The sequence below is a fragment of the Euphorbia lathyris genome, chromosome 9, assembly GCF_963576675.1.
Source record: "Euphorbia lathyris chromosome 9, ddEupLath1.1, whole genome shotgun sequence".
Classification (NCBI taxonomy): Eukaryota; Viridiplantae; Streptophyta; class Magnoliopsida; order Malpighiales; family Euphorbiaceae; genus Euphorbia; species Euphorbia lathyris.
Genome location: NC_088918.1, coordinates 11778064 through 11797520, shown reverse-complemented (window position 1 = coordinate 11797520; position 19457 = coordinate 11778064). Strand labels below are relative to the sequence as shown.

Below are 19457 nucleotides of genomic sequence, written 5' to 3'. Positions count from 1 at the left end.
AAGTTGCTTAGAATATCATCAATTTGAATTTTTTAATTTTGAGGTCATTAATGGTCATTTTAATTTTGAAATCTTTATTTTTATAAAGCGAAAAACCTCAGTAATCTTCCAGTGACAAAAGCCTCAATGAATTTATGTTTAAGATAATACTAATATTTATTTTAAATCTTATCTCTTATATGAATTGATTAAAACAATCTATAAAGAATAATTAATTAAACTTGATATTGATTTTTGCTGAGCTTATCTAATTTGACTCTATTTCTCTTCCTTTATTTATATTGTCCCAACCACTCACTTTAAATCCTTAAAGGTTTAAAATTTGAATTTTATTAATATGGATGCTGACAACAGTTTCTCCTTTTGGATTAGTATTAACTAATCTTTAGGAATGAATTCTTTGTTAATATCTCTAATTTTCCCTTAATTAATATTTCAGATTATGGTTTGGATAGTTTTGGGATGCCTCCAAGCACCAAATAATGATAGGTAGGGGTCAAATTTATTATACCGTTCGCTGCTAGAATCGATACTGGTACGGGTGTAAAATAGGGCAAGGATCGTGGGTGATCCACCGGGATGGGATGTGAAATCCTTGATTAGAATCCCTATGGAACAGGGATAAGGATTGCTTGGTCCTCTACAAGTGGGGATGAAGATATATAGGTACCCTGCCTTGTGGGAATCCTCGTACCCAAGATATATCCCACGGGATTCCCACAGATTCCACGATTAATTTTCTATTTAATAATTATTTTTGATTTATACATATATATATTTGTTGTGATGATTTTCAGAGTTATTAGGTTAGGTCAAATTTATTCTTTCTTTCATCCACTAAATTCAAATTCAATCTTAGTATTTGTCGTTATACTGTGGCAAACGCTAAGAAGATGAAGAAAAATAGAATAAAAGTTATATATATATATATATATATATATATATATATATATATATATATATATATATATAATGAAATAGGGAATGTGATCCTCCGGGTATAGGGACAAAAAAAATCCTTTTAGGATTCTGTGATGAGACCTCAATAGGTCAGAGAGCCCCGTTTACATCTCTAGATAATGGAAGAGATGGTTTCAAGTGATCTTCTGTCTAAGAAGAGATTTTGGGAGTGTTGCGGTTTCACTCTTATATTTAGAATTTTGATTCAATTGTCATGGTAATGACCTACGAGCCAATCCTAATTTGATTCTAAAAATTTCATATCAACTTGATTAAAATTAGACTTGTTTATAAGCCGTGTATCCATCCGGTCCATCCAATTTTGTATTCAATAGGTCGAGTTTGGGCAAGAAAAATTTAGGTTTAACGTTTAAAAAAAATATCAATTTAGGGATCGATAACTGAACGTGACACGTCATTTATATTTCTTAACGGAGTAATATGAATTATGTGTCACGTTCCGTTATCGAAATCTAAATTAGTACTATTTTTAAACGTTAAACCTATATTAATGTTATTTTGCATGTGATGTCTAAATTAATACTTTTCAAAAAAAAAAAAAAACCAATAATTTCCAATATTTCAGTATATACACTTGCCAAGGAAAACGTTTATCATTATTATTATTATTATTATTATTATTAGTGACATAACATCCACTAAATTTGGTGAAATTGGCACATGCATCTGAACATCAGAGAGAAGTGAGAATCCACAACTTGTCTTAGAAAGACTTCTGCTTTTATCTATTCTTTCTAAAAGATAAAGAAAACCCTAAATAAAGATGCCAAAAAGCATCCTTACCCCCTTAATCTTTCAGCTTTTTGTGTTCTGAATCTTCTATGGGCTATATTAAGCCATTGGTATTTTTCCTTTTTTATCGCATTAAGCTCCCGATAAAACTTGATTAACAGAATATTATTCATTTTACTTACATTTAAAACTTGTATTTTTCACAATTTGAAAGTAGTTTTTAATATACGTAATGTGGCCATAGAAAATTTGTAATAACTTTATTTTAAACCATAGATGGAATGAATAGCATATTTTTAACTGAATTAAATGTTTCTAATGTAAACAGTGGCTTAATGAGACTTGGTGAAATATCTAGGCTCTGAAAGGTCACAGGCAGCTTCCCAGTAGAGAATTAAGCCCATTAGCAAGGGTTGGCGACTCCTCGCAGTCATACGCGTCTAGAGCTGACTATCGCGCGTTGATCCCAACAAAGGGCAGCAAAGACGTTTGCACCCACCCACGAGCAAAGCTTATAAATAAGGAATTATGTCCCTCTTTTTCTCTGTATTCATCCTCTCTTTATTACTTTCTTTTTATGTTGAATACTAACTTGACCATCGAAGTATATCGGCTGCTCCCAATGCATGTACTGTAGGGGAACTCAATGGAATATTTGGATCTCAACTTCTCATCAAGACTTAAAATCATATGTTGTCTCATGTACTCAGATCAAAACTTCAGTTGCCCTTTGATCTTTTAAAAGTTTCAAATGAACTTATATTTTTTTTTTTATCTAATTTCATTCAATAACCCATCATTCTTGTCTGATTCCATTCAATGACCCCTAGTGGAGAATACACAATTAATCCATTTGGGGACACATGTGCGTAAAAAAAATTGCTAAATCGAATTTGCTCAATTTTTTTTCTTATATATACGTGTTATCATCCAAGTGGTGCAAAACCAGTTTTTATGTGGCAATGTAAAACTTCTCAAAATTAAGCTAGATTTGAACTATAAAAGTAAGATTGTGTCATTTTGAACAAACTCAGAGCAATTTATCGTATATCTTATATTAATCAAGTTGGATTTTGTAATTAAATACAAACTCAATGAGTTAATTAACCATTTTGAACCTTAGAGAGTATTTGGTTGCTCATTTTCATACTTCTCTTTGCTTTTTCACTTCAAAATAAAAAGTTTTAGGTGACATCCTGTTTGTTTTTTACACATGAAAAGTAGCATTTTACAAAAGGATAGGAATTCTGCTTTTTGGAAAACTTTTTCCAACAGCAAACAGTAAGTAAAATAAACGGACCCTTAGTTTGTCGAAAATGAGGGACCAAAACCAACCATAATCAGGGTAGTTCCAATAACCGGAAGACCGAAAACCATCCATAATAGGGGTGGTTCCGGCAGCCGGGGGATTGGCCCCACCAGGCCCCCTTGTATCCGCCCCTGATGACCCCTAATTCTTGTCCAATTGCATTCAGCGCGTCTTCCATTTTCTTCCTCTAATAAATTCTATTAAGAAATAGAGCATTATTGAATGCAATTCGATAAGAATTGAGGGTTCGTTTGAAACTTTTGAAAGTTCCGAGCCAAGATTGAAACTTTACCAATAAAGAAAGAAAAGAAAAACAGTAATGGATGATTCTTTCTTTGTACTGTAAAGAAGAACAACAACAACAAAAATTCCATCCAACCAAACACATCAATCCTTCGTCCCAAAGCAAACATCTTTTCTTTCTCTTAATATCAAAATTTATCCTCTCTTCCACTTTCTCTTCTCTCTCTCTCCTCCCCCCTTTTATCACTTTCTCTCTCTAACCCCCCTCCAATGTCTTCTTCTTTTTATTCCCTACAACATTCTCTTTTAAGCTCCACCATTCCATGAATCTCATCAAAAATCCATTTGGCTTCTCTTCCTAAAAACACTTCCACCATTAAAATGGCCACAACACCTTCTCTTTCTCTCTCCCTCTTCTCCCTCTTCTTCTTCCTCCTCACACTCTACTCTTCTGGTAAGCACTTTTTCCCCCTTGAATCTTCAAAAAAACAGAAAAAGATTCAATCTTGATGTGTTTTTTCTTTCTAATTTGCAGGAACTGAATTGGGATTCTCCATTGATGCTAGAGAGAGCATCTCAGCTTCATCAATTACAAAAACCCTCTCGTTTCTTGAGCTAAACAAGGTTTCTAGATCTCGAATTCGAGTTTTCGTTTCAGATTTTAGGGTTTTAAGCGAATTATCAAACTCTGGTGTGTCTGTTGATCTTTACTTGAATGAAAACCTAATTAACGATTTCATAGCTTCGAAATCATCTGCAATTTCATGGCTGAAATCTCATGTTGTTACCTTGAACATCAAAAGCATCACATTGAAGTGTAGTGATTTTGATTTTGATTTATCCAAGCTTTTGAATTTCATGAAATTGATTCATTCTTCTGTTCGTACTTATGAAATTAGGGTTTCAGTAGCGTTTTCTATGGAGTTCTTGGAGAATTTGGGTAGAAATGATGAAATTGATCTGTTTAGGGTTTTAGGGTTTATCAGAAAAACGATGTCGTTTGTTATTGTAGAAGGGGGTTTTGATGATCATGGTGTGAAAGTTGGGAATTTTGATTCTTTGATGAAATCAAAGCTTTGTGATGTTGACATAGTTATGACAGTGAAGTCCGTTTTCGATCAGACCGAAAATGTAGTTGAATTCGGAGATAGGTTGTTGAAATCTGTAGCGAATAGTCCGGTTTCCGGTAGGATAGTCGGATTTTACGTAGAGTTAGAAAGTGTTGCAGATAAGGAGCAAAAGAGAGAACATGAACAAATCTTTCCTTCGTTTCGTCGAGAATTGAAGAATTCGGTGACCGTTTCACGTGATTCCGTCACAATTCCCCCGGATGATAGTCCTACACCGAACATTGTCACGGTTCCGGCTACAAATCCGGTCACTATAACACCGAATGTTCCGGCTTCCACTCCTTTGCCAATCCCCTCTACAACTCCTGTTATAGTCCCCCCTACAAATCCTTCTGTTAATCCGCCTGCTCCAATCACCAACCCCGTGACTACTCCGGTTCCTGGCGGACAACCGATAACGAACCCCGTTACAACTTTTCCCTCACCGCAGCCGGGGAATGTTCCGGTTACTAATCCCGTGGCACCTCCTGCACCAACAACAACAAATGCCCCTGTTGTTGCAGGGCAGAGCTGGTGTGTTGCCAAGACGGGAGCTACGGAATCTGTGGTTCAATCCGGGCTGGATTACGCGTGTGGAATGGGTGGAGCGGATTGTTCGCAGATTCAGCAAGGCGGTAACTGTTATAACCCGAATACTCTCTTAAACCATGCCTCGTTTGCGTTTAATAGCTATTATCAGAAGAATCCTGTTGCGACCAGCTGTGATTTCGGAGGCGCAGCCAGTTTAGTCTCTACGAATCCAAGTAAGTTATCTTTTCGTGTTTTCGTTTTTAGGGTGTTCCTATTCACTTGTCGCACTGAAACTGTTTTATAATCTCTAACTATAACAATGCAACAGGTACCGGTTCCTGCATTTTTCCGTTATCATCATCATCGTCGACATCAACGTCAACGTCACCACCGTCTCCGCCATCTACATCGTTGCCGCCACCAACAACTCCAACTACAAATCCTTCAACAACACCATCAACCACGAACCCCACGAATCCCACAACAACACCGATAACCACGAATCCTACAACTCCAATTACCAATCCTACAACAACACCGTCAACTCCTATTACCGGAGATCCGTCGGGGTAAGCTGTTCAGTCAAGTACTTTCATGAATTTAATACTAAAACCGGATTACCTCGTCCCATAAAACGGATGACTGATTGCAATTTCTTACATGATACGATTAATGACATATGCTCTTTGTTTTTCTACAGAAATGTGACACCACCGTCAGTGTTAAACTCGAGCAGCCCCAGTACGGATTTCGGGTTCGCAACGCCTCCCGGATTAAGCTCATCGACATCAAAGACGGTTGCGCTGCAACCACTTTTCAGTTGCATCATTATAGTAGCGTTCTTCTTTGCACGAACGATGATCCTTGACATGTAGAATGAAGAATATTGTCTTCATGTACACGTTCGAATCCGTCTCACGCTTCAACAGCGGACCAGAGTTGCCGAGACTCGTAGGTAGGAGAGGTTGCTGAGAATGTAAAGATGTTTATTGCTTCTTAAGGTAAAAAGTTTATTAGATTGAGTAGTAGCAATTTTGGTCCTGTAAATTTTGGAAAAGTTAGTTTAGTACCTGTATTCTGTATTTTGTTCTTGGTTGATCCAGTTAAATGATATTATTACTTGCAAAAAAGTCTTGAAATGGCAGATTAGATTACGGTCTGATAAAGAATCATTTGGCTCGGGATTAGGGGTCGAAATGACGCCTACAGTTGAGGGGCGGGATCAGTTTAGCTCAAATCGAATTTTAGATGTCAACTCGGCTCTAAATTTGGTAATATTTGACAAATTAGCGTAACCGTGTTAGTCGTGCTTTTGAATGTGAGAAATAAAACGCTAAGTCTTGTATGTATTTTATCGTGTTAGCTTATTGGTCCCTTAAACTTTCTTATAGAAATCAATTAGTCTCCTGAATTTGCATAAAGTAATATATATTTTGGGTATTACACCCATTTAGGTACCCAAACTAAAGCTTCAAAATCAATTAGGACTCTATCAAAATCATCTCAGGTCCCTGAACTAAGTAAAAATTATCAATTGAGTCCTCATTCTATCCTAAAATCAGAAACTGTGACTATTTGATATAAACTGTAATAATATTTGTGTTGGTTCAAAATGGGTTTGGGGAAGAAGGTTTGAAACGGTTAAACAGAATGATATTCTATGAGGTCTCAATTGATGAATTTTGTTTAGAATAGGGACTCAATTGATGATTTTTGGTTAGTTTAGGGACCTGATTCATGATTTTAATAGTTTAAGGTCTTAATTGACTTTAAAGTTTTAGTTTAGGGAGCCAAATGGGTATTATGCCTATATTTTAACTTGTGTAAAGTGATATACATTATAATTTTTCCAAATTTTCTCTCATTCTATCACGCGTGTTTAGAGATAAAAACATGTCAGTTTAAGCAAGATAAGGAGCTAACAAGACAATTTATAAATTCAGAGCTCAATCGGATTTTTTAGACAAATTCAGAAGGATGTATTATGCCTTTTAGATTATTTAACACAAAATCTGAACTAAATTGGCAATCAACTTATTAAAGGAATTAATCCAGAGAACCAAGTTAAACGTATGAGTGACAATTCGGGTTATGGTGTCATAACAATTTAGGCTATCCACATAAATTTGGTCATTCACTGTTAGATTTAGTCAGATTAAAACTCTAAGGTGAGAATTAAAAACATCTTAAGATTTATATTTAATCCGCCTAGATATAACGATGAATGACTAAATTTACGCGGTTAAACAGTGCCCATATGAACGAAACTGATCATATATTAGTCGGATTATTTATTTCTATAAATTGTGTTGTCACTTGTATAAAAAATCGACACATCTCATTAAAGTATAACCCTTTATCTTACAATTGACGTTGTATCAAATTCTGTAATAATTTTATCAGTTTGTTTCTGTAAATCGTATTATCGTATCAAGACCGTGTTAAAACTTTGTTAATCGTATTCTCGTACCAAAAACTACACAGTAACATGTTTGAGATTCTTCATTTTATGTGAAATCAGGTTCTAACTTTAGTCAAAAACCCTTTTCACATGTTAAGTTGTACTTTACATGTAAAACTGCTCCAGCCATTCATTTTCATAACGGCTTTAAAAAATCTGTCCTGGAATTAGTCAAAAAGTCAAGAGAGATTCCATAACAATAAAATCACATGTTCAGATTTGCTTGAGTCACATGTCTGTGTGTCTGTTACTTTGACAGGCTGAATTCCCACTGTAAAAAAACAAAATCATTCAATTTGATTTTCTCATAATTGCATGTTTCTTCTTGTCTTTCACTACACCTTCATCAATCGGTATAATACCCCCATTGACCTGTTCAAACTATGATTTCAATAAGTAGGACGTTAAATTATTAAAATTATCAATCAAGTTCGTAAATTAAGAAAAAATTATTCATTCTAAATAAAAATCATCTGAACCTCATCGAAAATCATTCAATTGAATAGTTTCAATTTTTTTTCTCCAAACGCATTTTGAACCAACACAATTTAATAATTTTGATAGTTTAAAGTCCTAATTAACTTTGAAGCTTTAATTTGGAGGAGCCAAATTGTCATGGAACCGATTGAACTAAAAGCTCGAGCTAATAGTTAAGGCCCAATCATAGATCTTATATTAATCTCCGACACACCCCCACACGCAAATGCCCCTTGGGCTTGCAGCGTGCACAACACAGGCCCATCCCGCCATGTGTTTTAATTCCACAAATTAATGAGGTTGCCGGGACTCGAACCCTCGACCGTTTGGTCCTAGAGGCTCTGATACCATGTCATGGAACCATTGAACTAAAAGCTCGAGCTAATAGTTAAGACCCAATCATAGATCTTATATTAATCTCCGACACAAATGAATATAATGCCTAATATATCTAAAAATCGAAATAAGGGTCAATTTGGTCCCTAAAGTTAGCAGATACAGTTTTTAAGTGTTGAAATTGATTATATTTGGACTAAGTTGTCAAATATTGCTAAATTTAGGACAAAATTGATACTTAAACTTCTACCTGAGCTAAACTAAATCTGTCTGTCAACTTCTGAAGCTTTAGAATTTCGAGCATAGATTCAACTATAAATTCTAGTAACATAGTAGATCACTTTTGTGTCACGGGAACAAACTTGGACTAGACTAATGTCTCCGTATACCACCAAGCCGAGACTTCCTCAAGTCATCAGTCAACCAACTAGTGTCGTGGTGAGGATTCCTTCCTTATATTCCGCTAGAGCAAAACAAAACACACACGCAACTTCTCAACTTTGAGATAACTAACATTATGACTCCCAATCTTCACTACCGAACATAAAAACCTCTCAAACTTTATCACATACCAATATAAAAGTCAAATGACCAGTGATTTCTGCAGAAAATGCCGGTAAATCATACTCCTTGCATCATCATGTTAATAAAAAAATAACATTTCACATGGTCAACGGTTGTTCGAACTTTTATGCAAGTATATGTCAAAGTTCATCAAGTTTTATATACGGTTTCAAAGTTCACAAATCATCATCATGTTAATAGCACTAAAATTGAAGAGTCATGGGTGTATTCTACTATATTCCGAAAATATATGGACCCGACTGATTACTACATCTGGATATTGTTCATAAAAGTCAAATGACGAGTATCAATACATTGCCACATAAAATACCGGTAAATCATACTCCTTGAGTCATCATGTTAATAAAAAAAGGTGATATTTCACATAGTCAACAGTTGTTCGAAATTTTACGCGAGCATATACCAAAATTCATGAAGTTTTATATACGGTTTCAAAGTTCACGAGTCATCATATTAATACCACTAAAACTTAAAGAGTCATGGGTATATTCTACTACATTCCTACAACTCCTACTTCCGAAAATATAGCTGAACATAAACCAATACTCTATCAGCCACGTCCGAACACCGTTCTACAAAATTCTCCTGTGCATCAAACGCGCACTATGGACCCGACCAACGACTACATCTGAAGGAAAACTAACACTACTAAACTGAACTAACTTTATACAGATTTTATAGATTTATTTCATCTCTTAGAAAAGACCACCAAGACCAACATTGACATGGTAAGTACAATCTGGAAACTAGAACCTTCCCAAAAGTTTTGCTGCTGCTGGTGCTGCTTCTCAATGGTAGACACTGCTGCAGCAGATTGTTCCCTTGCTGCTGCTAATTGTTCTATCAGTTCTTTCATAACTTTATCTCTTCTTTCTCCCATCTGTTACACAAAAATAGACAACCTTTAAGAACACGGCTATTGCGTACTCGACTCAACTACACGATACGAACCCAACACAAAGTTTAGTCAAATCGTGCTAGGATTGATATGTTAACTCGAAATTGACATGAATATTATGTATTGTCGTGTTTTAAAATGTAAGCTTGATAGATAAAAAAATTAGGCTTAATACATTATTTGCCCCCCGAACTTGTCCAAAAAGCTTGATTGACCCCCTTAACTTTCAAAGTGTCGCGATAGCTCTGTGAACTTGCATAAAATGTTCAGTTAGCCCCCTGAACTTGTATAAAATGTAATTAATTGATTACTCGGTTGCAAAAAAGTAAGTTAAATGCGGAAAATGTATTGCACGCGTCTTAAAAAAAAGTAAAACAATCAAGATCAGGGGTATTGTTGTTGTAATATTAAAGAATACAAGATTTATAGTTAAGCAAGTAATAACTTCATTTTTACTCTATTCTTAAATTATGTAATAACATTTTAAGACACGTGGAATACATTTTCCGCATTTAACTTACTATTTTTTGCAACTGAATGATCAATTGATTACATTTTACGCAAGTTCAGGGGGCTAACTGAACATTTTATGCAAGTTCAGGGGGCTATTGAGGAGCAAATGATGTATTAAGCCAAAAAATTACAGTTATCACCCATGAACACGACACAGATAGAGGTGGCAATGGGGTGGGGAATCCTCATTATTCGTGGGGATCCGAACCAATGGAGAAAGAGAATCTCAAAAATAGTTGGGGATGGGGACAGAGACCGGGTACATTTTATCCTCGAAAGCTAAAACGGGGATGGGGCAAGGGGTACTATCCCCGCCCCGTCCCCGAATATATTTCCACATGTTTGTCTCAGTTAAAGAATTATTGGGATGGGGAAAAAAATTCCAAAACTTTTAAATGGGGATTTTCCCGAACCCGTCTGAGGGAAGTGGAGAATGTATCCCCGCCCCGCCCAGTTACCACCCGTAGACTTGAACCTCCCATAGTTATACATGTACTTGTAAAATTACATGTGACATTATAAAAACATTAAAAAACGGAGAAAGCGAATCTAAAAAATAGTGGGGATGGGGACGGAGACCGGGTACATTATAGACCAATAGTAGTTTAAAACCAGAAATTTTATTCGTTTTAATTAATAATAATAAAAAAAAAATATGGGGATAGGGGTGATAAAATTCCCAAAACTTTAATGGGGATTTCCCGAATCCATCTCTACAAGTGTTGGGGGGCAGAGTAGAGAATGCACCCCCGCCCCATCCAGTTGCCACCCCTAGACTCGAACCATCCTTATTTTTACATGTACTTGTAAAATTACAAGTGATATAGTAAACACATTACACGAATCCAACATAATATAAACGGACTAGAACCAGTAAAATTACATATGACCCACAAAGATGACACGAAAACAATGCGGACCAAATTGGGTTGATACGATTATGACATGGAATTTATTCGGTTAGGTTAAGGTTGACTCATTTGAGTCTAAACCGATAATTGACATGATACGAACACAACCCACTCACACGAACTGCCACCCCTATCCATGAATAAATTAAACAGTAATCTGCCAATTCGGCTTGGAAAGAATAGTGCGAAGATATAAACATTTACCCTCTGAAGTTTTCGTGTCTGAGAACGAGAGTCTTGAAGACAAAATTCCAACTTCAACACCCTCTTTTTCAGCTCCTGACCAGCTCGCCGCTGCTTTTCTAACTGTTGATGGACACGTAATACATCGTAAATTAGCTCCTTAACACAAATAAGTTCCGTGATACTTGTCGCGGACACAATCCCCGTGTCAATTGGACCGCGCGACACTGGCAATACAACTCCCCTAACGTGTTGCTAGTCCGCCTCTCGCCAATGCTAAGCAAGTGTACTGATTAGCACATTGTTTAGCATTGGCGAGAGGCGGACTAGCAACACATTAGGGGAGTCATATTGCTAGTGTCACACGATTCAATTAACAAGGGCGTTGTGTCCGTCGAAAACGTATTCACCTGTGATTCGAGATCTTGAGTCTTGAGCTTCCAGTGAGCAGACATAATTCTTATCTCGTCTTTCAATTTCGCTATTTCTTCGTCTTTAACAACCAAAAGTCTATTCATCTTCTCAACATTTTTCGGCGAAACCTCATCTAATAACTTCCTCAGTTCACAATCTTTGCTAGCTCCGGCCTTCGCAAGGGCTTGCATGATGTCTTGCTCAATTCTAAGAACTTCATCTTTAAGTTGCTTCTGAGAAGATTCCCTTGTCTGAAGATGTTTCTGCAGATTGTCTAATTGCTCTCCGAGCCTGGTCACACGATCCTCGTGCTCCTTTAACGAGCTAGTTTTCACGTCTAATTCCTTAATCAGAGTTAAACATTGAAGTTGAGCTGATTGAGCTGATGCAGCACTTGCATCTGCTGTTGCTTGAGTAGCGTTAAGCTGTGTCCGAATTCCGTCTAACTCGCTGAGGTACTGTTATCAATTTAAGAATCAGTATCGGAACAATAAGCGGTAGAGAAATTTGAAAATGACAATTACAAGTGAAAACTTCGAAAAATAAAGTATGTTATAATTCTGGAATGGTCTCGGACCAAACTGGTCCGGGACCGTTCAGTTGATGTGGCATCATCTGAATGTTCCCGGATTAGTTTAGTTCGGGGCCACTGTAGAAAGTCTTCGCTATCAAGACACAATCATCACTACTAATCATTCCAATAAGAAGGCATAATTTGTAATTATAGCCATTCCAATTAAGCAAATAAACTACTTTTTTCGCGCTTTTTGTCTGTAATAAATTCGATTACTCTAAAAGGATGAACTAAAAAAAATGCCAAATAGACAAATAATTAGAAACTTTTGAAAATTCACGGGGCAGTTGAAATCTTGGGGTTATTAAATACTATTGGATCGGGTGTTATTGAATCCAACTGGACAAGAATAGGGGTCATTTGGAACTTTCGAAAGTTCGGGGTGCATTTGAAATTTTGGGCCAAGTACAAGTACAACATACGTATTAAGCCCTAAAAAAACTCTAAATTTTTCTTCCCAAATTAGTAAATTTAGCTTTTTTATGATTAAGTCCCGATCTTTTAGTATGACACACTGAGCTCTCGATCAATTATAATTGTACATATTAGGTCTCTGTTGACCAAAAAAAGTCAGCTTGGAACATAAAATTCGGTTATTAAATGTGAAATTTGTATTTTTAAAGTAACGAAAGCAGTTTTTTAAATGTTTGATGTGGTATAAAGAAACTGTAAAAAACTTTTATCAAACTGTAAACAGTGTAATTTCGTATGGCGATGAAATGAGTAATACTTGTTTAACTAAATTTCATGTTCACGACTAATTAATTTGGTAAGCAGGGGTAGAATGTGTTAAATTGAAAAGATCAAGGATTGAAGATGCTATTTTCCAAATAAAGGGCAAAAATGTAATAAATGAAACACTCAAGCCCTTTCCTCTTATGGGCTCCGCCATATAAAACATATAATAAAAGCCAAAACATTTTTATGGCAAACGTAAGGATAAGATACATGAAATCATATAATAAGATTTAGAAAAGACAACATTAACATCCGAAATTGATGTTGTCTCATGACAAATAAAAAAGTCCATAATCTTTTTATTTTTGTTGATTAAGCCTCCGATCTTTCAATTTAACACATTGAGCTCTCGACCAATTACAATTTACAATAAAACAGATTGAACTCTTACTCGCTAAATTAGTTAGTTGTAAACATCTAATTCAGTTAAAAGAGTTCATTTGCATCTGAAATTGTATTTAATCTTTTACCGAATCCAAAATAAAGTTTTTACAGCTTCTCTATAGCCACGTCACACATAAAAAAAAAAAGATAAGGTATGCAAAGATGACCATAACATTTACAGCTTGGAGCAATTTTACCCTCAATGTTTAAAATTGTGTGATTTTACCCCTAACATCGGCAACCAAGAGCAATTTTACCCTTAACATTGGCAAGTTGGGTCAATTTCAGACATTATTATAAAGTACACATATTGTGTTACTTATGCCGCACCAATTGCATATCAATTGATTCTAAAAAAAGATTTTATATTTTTTGTGATATAATAATATAATTGGCGAGGAGGTTAATATTTATAAATTCGGTGAAATATTTGACTTTTTTTGTCCAGCTCATACAAAACACAGTATATATTTTTTTATTTTTTTCACGTCTAACCATATGTTTATGATATGTTACTAATGGGTCATAAAATGATGTAAATGTGAAGTGTAGATGGCAAGATTCATAACCGAGAAGACAGTTTGATGAATTAATTGACCTCATTTGTCATAGGGTAAAATTGCTCTTGGCGGCCATAGTTAGAAGTAAAATTGCACAATTTTCGAAGATATGGCTGAAATTTAACACCTTATCCCTAAAAAAAACTGTTTTCGAACCGTTAAAAATGCAAATTTCCCTAATCACTAGGACTCCATGTGTTAAACAGAAAGATTAGAGACTTAATCAACAAAAATCGAAAAAATCAAGGGCTTCGGAATGCTTATTTTTCAATTTCAAATTATCAATCAAAAGCAGGATTTAGATCAAGAAATATGAAAAATGGGACCTTTTCAGCAGCAGAAGCAGAAGCTTGAAGCTGAACATTTCTCTCCTCCAATCTCTTCTCCAATGTACAAATCTGATCTTCCATAGTTTTTGCCCTATTCTCAGCTTCCTGTGAATCAAAATAAGGTGTTTCGTTAGGATTGAAAAACGACGGCTAATAACGATTTCGGATAGAAAATAAGTTATTTTCATGTTTTACTCCAAACAATATATATAAAAGACATTAATTTTCATCCGGTCTGTGACTGAGCAAGTGAATTTGGTTAGAAGGATTAAGAAAAACTATTAATAACTGTTTCGGATTAAGCCCATTACGCTTCTAAGGCCATGTTTCAGTAAGAAAACTAAAAAAAGTAACTGCCCCCCACCGCCATGACTAGGGGCAAATCGGTACTTTCACATAACCGAAGCTTATAAATAGGTAATCATCTTTCTCTCCACATTACTAGTAACTTTCACTTTCTTACCCTAATTTATTACTAACTTTAGTCTCGGAGTGTATCCAGGGGCCCACCCGACGCAGGTCCAAAGATATCAAGCCATTTTTAAATAGGTAATCATCTCTCTCTCCTGATTATTAGTAACTTCCACTTTCTTGCTTTTATTTACTATTAATTTTAGTATCAGAGTGTATCCATGGAGCCCATCCCGACGCAGGTCAACAGATATCAAGCCAAGACATGTCAATAGTCCAGAACCTAGAAATGAAACCGCCCCACCCCCATCAACAGGGGCAAAATGGTACTTTCACATAACTGAAGCTTATAAATAGGCAAGCATCCCTCTCTCTTGATTATTAGTAACTTTCACTTTCTCGCTCTTATTACCGCCATGACCAGGGGCAAAAAGGTACTTTCACATAACCGAAGCTCATAAATACGTAATCATCCCTCTCTCCTGATTATTAGTAAATTTCACGTTCTCAATCTTATTTACTACTAACTTTAGTCTCGGAGTGTATCCATGGAGCCCATCCCGACACAAGTCAACAGATATCAAGCCAAGATAGGTCAATCATCCCGAACTCGAATAAGACAAAACAATAACTATTCTAGAAAGAAAATCAGCTAATATCCTTTAGCTACTAGCATCATCAGCAAACATCAAATAACTAATCGCATTAAGCCCAATAGAAGGTTCATTACGCTTCTAAGGGCACATTTCAGTAAGAAAACCAAAAAATAAAACCGCCCACCGCTACGACCAAGGGCAAAATGGTACTTTCATATAACCAAAGCTTATAAATAGGTAATCATTTCTCTCTCCTGATTATTGGTAACTTTCACTTTCTCACTCTTATTTACTACTAACTTTAGTCTCAGAGTGTACCCAGGGGGCCCACCCCGACGCATGTCAACAAATATCAAACCAAAAAAGGTCAATCAACCAGAACTCGGATCAGACCAAACAATTACTATTCTAGACAAAAAATCAGCTAACATCAACTAGCTATTAGCATCATCAACAAACGTCAAATGACTAACCGCACTAATCCCAATCGAAGGCTGATTATGCTTCTAAGGGCACATTTCAGTAAGAAAACCCAAAAATAAAACCGCGGGCAAAACAGTACTTTCAGATAACCGGAGCTTATAAATAGGTAATCATCTCTCTCTCCTCGTTACTGGTAACTTTCACTTTCTCACTCTTACTTACTACTAACTTTAGTCTCGGAGTGTACCCAGTAAGCCCACCCCGACGCAGGTCAACAGGTATCAAGCAAAAAAGGTCAATCAACCACAACTCGAATCAGACCAAACAATAACTAAACAGAAAATCAGATAATATCAACTAGCTACTACCATCATCAACCTATGTCACACGGAAACGGGAGACCTTTTTTTTTTAAATATAACTAGGAAACGGTAGAGGGCGAGCCTTGGCGCAATGGTAAACGTTGTTGTCATGTGAGTGAGAGGTCATAGGTTAAAAATTGACAGGGGAAGGCTTGCCCCTAGTACACCCTTGTGGTGGGACCCCTCCCCGGACCTTCTTGCTTAGCGGGGACGCGTAGTGCACCGGACCGCCCTTTTATAGCTAGGAAACAATACTTGGCGCAACGGTAAACGTTGTTGTCATGTGACCGAGAGGTCACAGGTTCAAGTCTTAGGAGCGGCCTCTTGCCAAAAAAAAGTCTTGCCCCCAATACATCCTTGTGGTGAGACCCCTCCCCAGACCTACTCTTAGCAGGGACGCGTAGGGCACCGGCCACCTTTTATAGCTAGGAAACAGTAATGGAAACGGAAATGGACACGAAACTCGGAAATGCTAGTGACAAAGAGTTTTCGTGCAACATTGTCATCAACAAACATCAAATAACTAACGGCAACAACAAACGATAAACAGCAACAGCTAGACACGAAACGAGACAAAAACAAGCCGAATCCCGAAATGACATACCTGTCTTGTTAATGATTCTTTGGACAACGTTTGTTGTTGAGATGCTAGCCGGCTCCGAACTTCCTTTAACTCTGAAGCTAATGAAACAACATTCTTTCTGAAACTCTGTTTCTTTTCATTTAAATCATTCAACAATGATGAGGATGAAGAAGATGATGAACTTGAAGATGGTCTTTCTATAACAGACATCAGAACTTAGTAATCTGATCGAATGGTGGAGATGAAATCAGGAAAAGATGAATGTCAACGCTAAAAAATCCAACTTTTATGTCCTCCTTTAATTGAGGAATTCAAGTGAAAGTTATGGTCTTTGATATCTGCATGTGAAAATACCAGCAATGCAATTAATATAAACGGCATCCAATAATAAATAAATCAATATATATATCCCTAACTACATCCCTAGTCCATGTACTTTTAAAATGTTCTTTTAAAATGCAACTGACTGACACGACACATTCGATACAATTATCATTTTGTTCCATTTATAACATATATATAATCACGTAGAATATATAGATAGATCACATAATATAATTATGACATTTAAGAAATTGGGAGGATAAAAGGATCGTTTTGAAAGTTTTTAAGGTTATTAGGCATTTCGGTGCAAATTCAAAGAATATGTACAATAAATTACGAAGTAAAGGTCAAAATCGCCCCCAAACTTAGGCAATGAGGATCAATTTAGCCCAAAGCAAAGTCTAGGTATCAACCCAGCTCCCAAGTTGATAAATTTTGACAAATTAACCCAAATTCTATAAACTTTTGCTATTAAAACTTATTGTATTCGGATCAGTTTATCAAAATCTGCCAACTTAAAAATCGAGTTGATAGCTAAACTTCGAATTGGATTAAATTGAACTTTGTTGTCAACTTTAAGGACCAATTTGACACTTAATTCAACAAATTAATATAAATAAATATAAAAATAATCATGAGATCTAAAGTTGAAGGATTTGATTTCTAATTCATGTGAATTAAAAGCAACCCAAAATTAAGTAGAAGAAAATTAAAAAATAAGAATTCAAATAATTAAATGCATTATTTTATATGGCATAAAGACAAACACGTAAAGGTTCTGTCACTTTCATCAATTAAATAAGCGTGACGGGTGCAGTTGTAGTAGAGAGAGAAAATCACAAAAATAATGCTTCTGTCTGTCTGCATAAAAATTCAAACTTTAACCCTAAAAGATCCCTAGCAACTCTATACACTAATTTTCTCGGGAAAACAAAAGAAAATTCAAAATACCCAGAAAAGAAAAAAGAAAACCCATATCAAAACACCCAAAAAGGTGACATTCTTTCAATTTCTATGATCATTAACTAGCGGGTTTAGCATTTACGTACAAAACATTACACCGAACATTCAAATACGGTGCAATTTTAAGTCTGATTGGATAGGTAAGATGGCAGAGTTTGAAGGGTGATCAGAACACGAAATTGCACCCGAACAAACATTGAAATTGTATTATTTAGTAAACGTTAGACTTAATGATAATAAATCTAACCTACCCAGTTGGGAGACGGGTTCAATTTAGTAAAAATCGAAATTTAGATATCAATTGATTCATTATAATCATAATATTTGACAAATTAGTCCAAATTTGATAAATTTTTAGGGTTTGAAATCTATGGTTTGTACCGAATTGATATCTAAACTTCGATTTGGGTAAAATTAAAAATGACTATATTGCCCTTTTATTCTAGTAGATGATCTCATTTAGTACAAATCGAAGTTTAGATATCAATTCACAGTCTATCATTATACTATTTGACAAATCAGATTAAATTTGATAAAGTTTTAGGTTTTGAAATAGATTGCAACTAGGTTAATTTATCAAATATTTCAAACTACGACACTGAGTTGATAGCTAAACTTCGATTCGTGCTAAATTAAAAATGACTAAATTACCCTTCAATTCTAATACCAAAACTCAAGAGATCCCACCATATCCAAAACAGCTTAAGATTTCAGCTAAAAGAGAACCAAAAAAAAAACTAAAAGATAGAGAGAGAAAGAGATAAAAGATATAGAGAGAGAGAGAGAGAAAGGAATATGCACCTTCTAAAAAACGCCGGCGGAGCTAAAGGTGAGAACTTTCACCGGCCGGAAAAACCAGACGGCGGTGATTTGGGCCTCAGACAAGATCAGAAATCAAAGGGGATTTTGATTTTTGATATTTTATATTTTTTGTCATTTATGGTATAGTGTGAAGTGAGGATTCATTTTTTGTCTTAAGAACAGACAAGAGGAGAGAGAATATGAGTTCAAGGTTCGGGTTTAGGGATTACATAGTGAGGTTTAGGTTCGGAGTGTCCGAACCTTGGGTTTGTGAACTGACAAATACCGAACCTGGATTTCGGATTCGCTTGTTTGACTTGCTGCGCGGCAAATGTGAAAAATTTGAGCTGGATCATCGTGATTTGTACACGTGGATGGTTTTGGGCCGTGTGATGTGAATGTCGATATATTGATGGATGGGTTTTTGGGCTTTAAATGGACCTTTTTATGGGTTTTTTACAAGATAATTTAAAATAATTCAATTAAAATTAAATAGTTAATCTTTAGATTAAATTTCAATTAAATCAGTTGTAATTATCGTGTCAATTTCTAATTAATGTCAAAATAAGTCAACCTAAACTCAACTAAAAAACTTTTGCGTCATAATCGGATCAATGTCAATTGTATATCGTGTTTTCGGATCACGTGTAATTTTTATTATGTAATATGTTAATGGCGACTTTTAAAAATAAAGAATGATATAGTACTATTTTTAAGTATTTTATG

The 19457-nt window shown here is 35.6% G+C and overlaps 2 protein-coding genes across 2 annotated transcripts; one reads left to right on the top strand and one right to left on the bottom strand.

The window, feature by feature from the left end:
• The first annotated feature begins 3369 nt into the window (after nucleotides 1-3369).
• Nucleotides 3370-5976, top strand: LOC136206406 (uncharacterized). The gene is made up of 4 exons (XM_065997439.1): nucleotides 3370-3719; nucleotides 3801-5138; nucleotides 5234-5474; nucleotides 5606-5976. The coding sequence occupies exons 1-4, from the start codon at nucleotides 3647-3649 to the stop codon at nucleotides 5778-5780; spliced, it is 1827 nt and encodes a 608-aa protein (XP_065853511.1). The 5' UTR covers nucleotides 3370-3646; the 3' UTR covers nucleotides 5781-5976.
• A 3167-nt stretch (nucleotides 5977-9143) lies between these two features.
• LOC136207492 (nuclear envelope-associated protein 2-like) lies at nucleotides 9144-18938 on the bottom strand. Its single transcript, XM_065998743.1, has 6 exons — nucleotides 18732-18938; nucleotides 16665-16981; nucleotides 14266-14373; nucleotides 11680-12141; nucleotides 11291-11392; nucleotides 9144-9644 (listed from the first exon to the last, which is right to left on the bottom strand). Exons 2-6 carry the CDS (start codon nucleotides 16851-16853, stop codon nucleotides 9453-9455), a joined length of 1053 nt encoding a protein of 350 aa, XP_065854815.1. The 5' UTR covers nucleotides 16854-16981; nucleotides 18732-18938; the 3' UTR covers nucleotides 9144-9452.
• Between the last annotated feature and the right edge of the window lie 519 nt (nucleotides 18939-19457).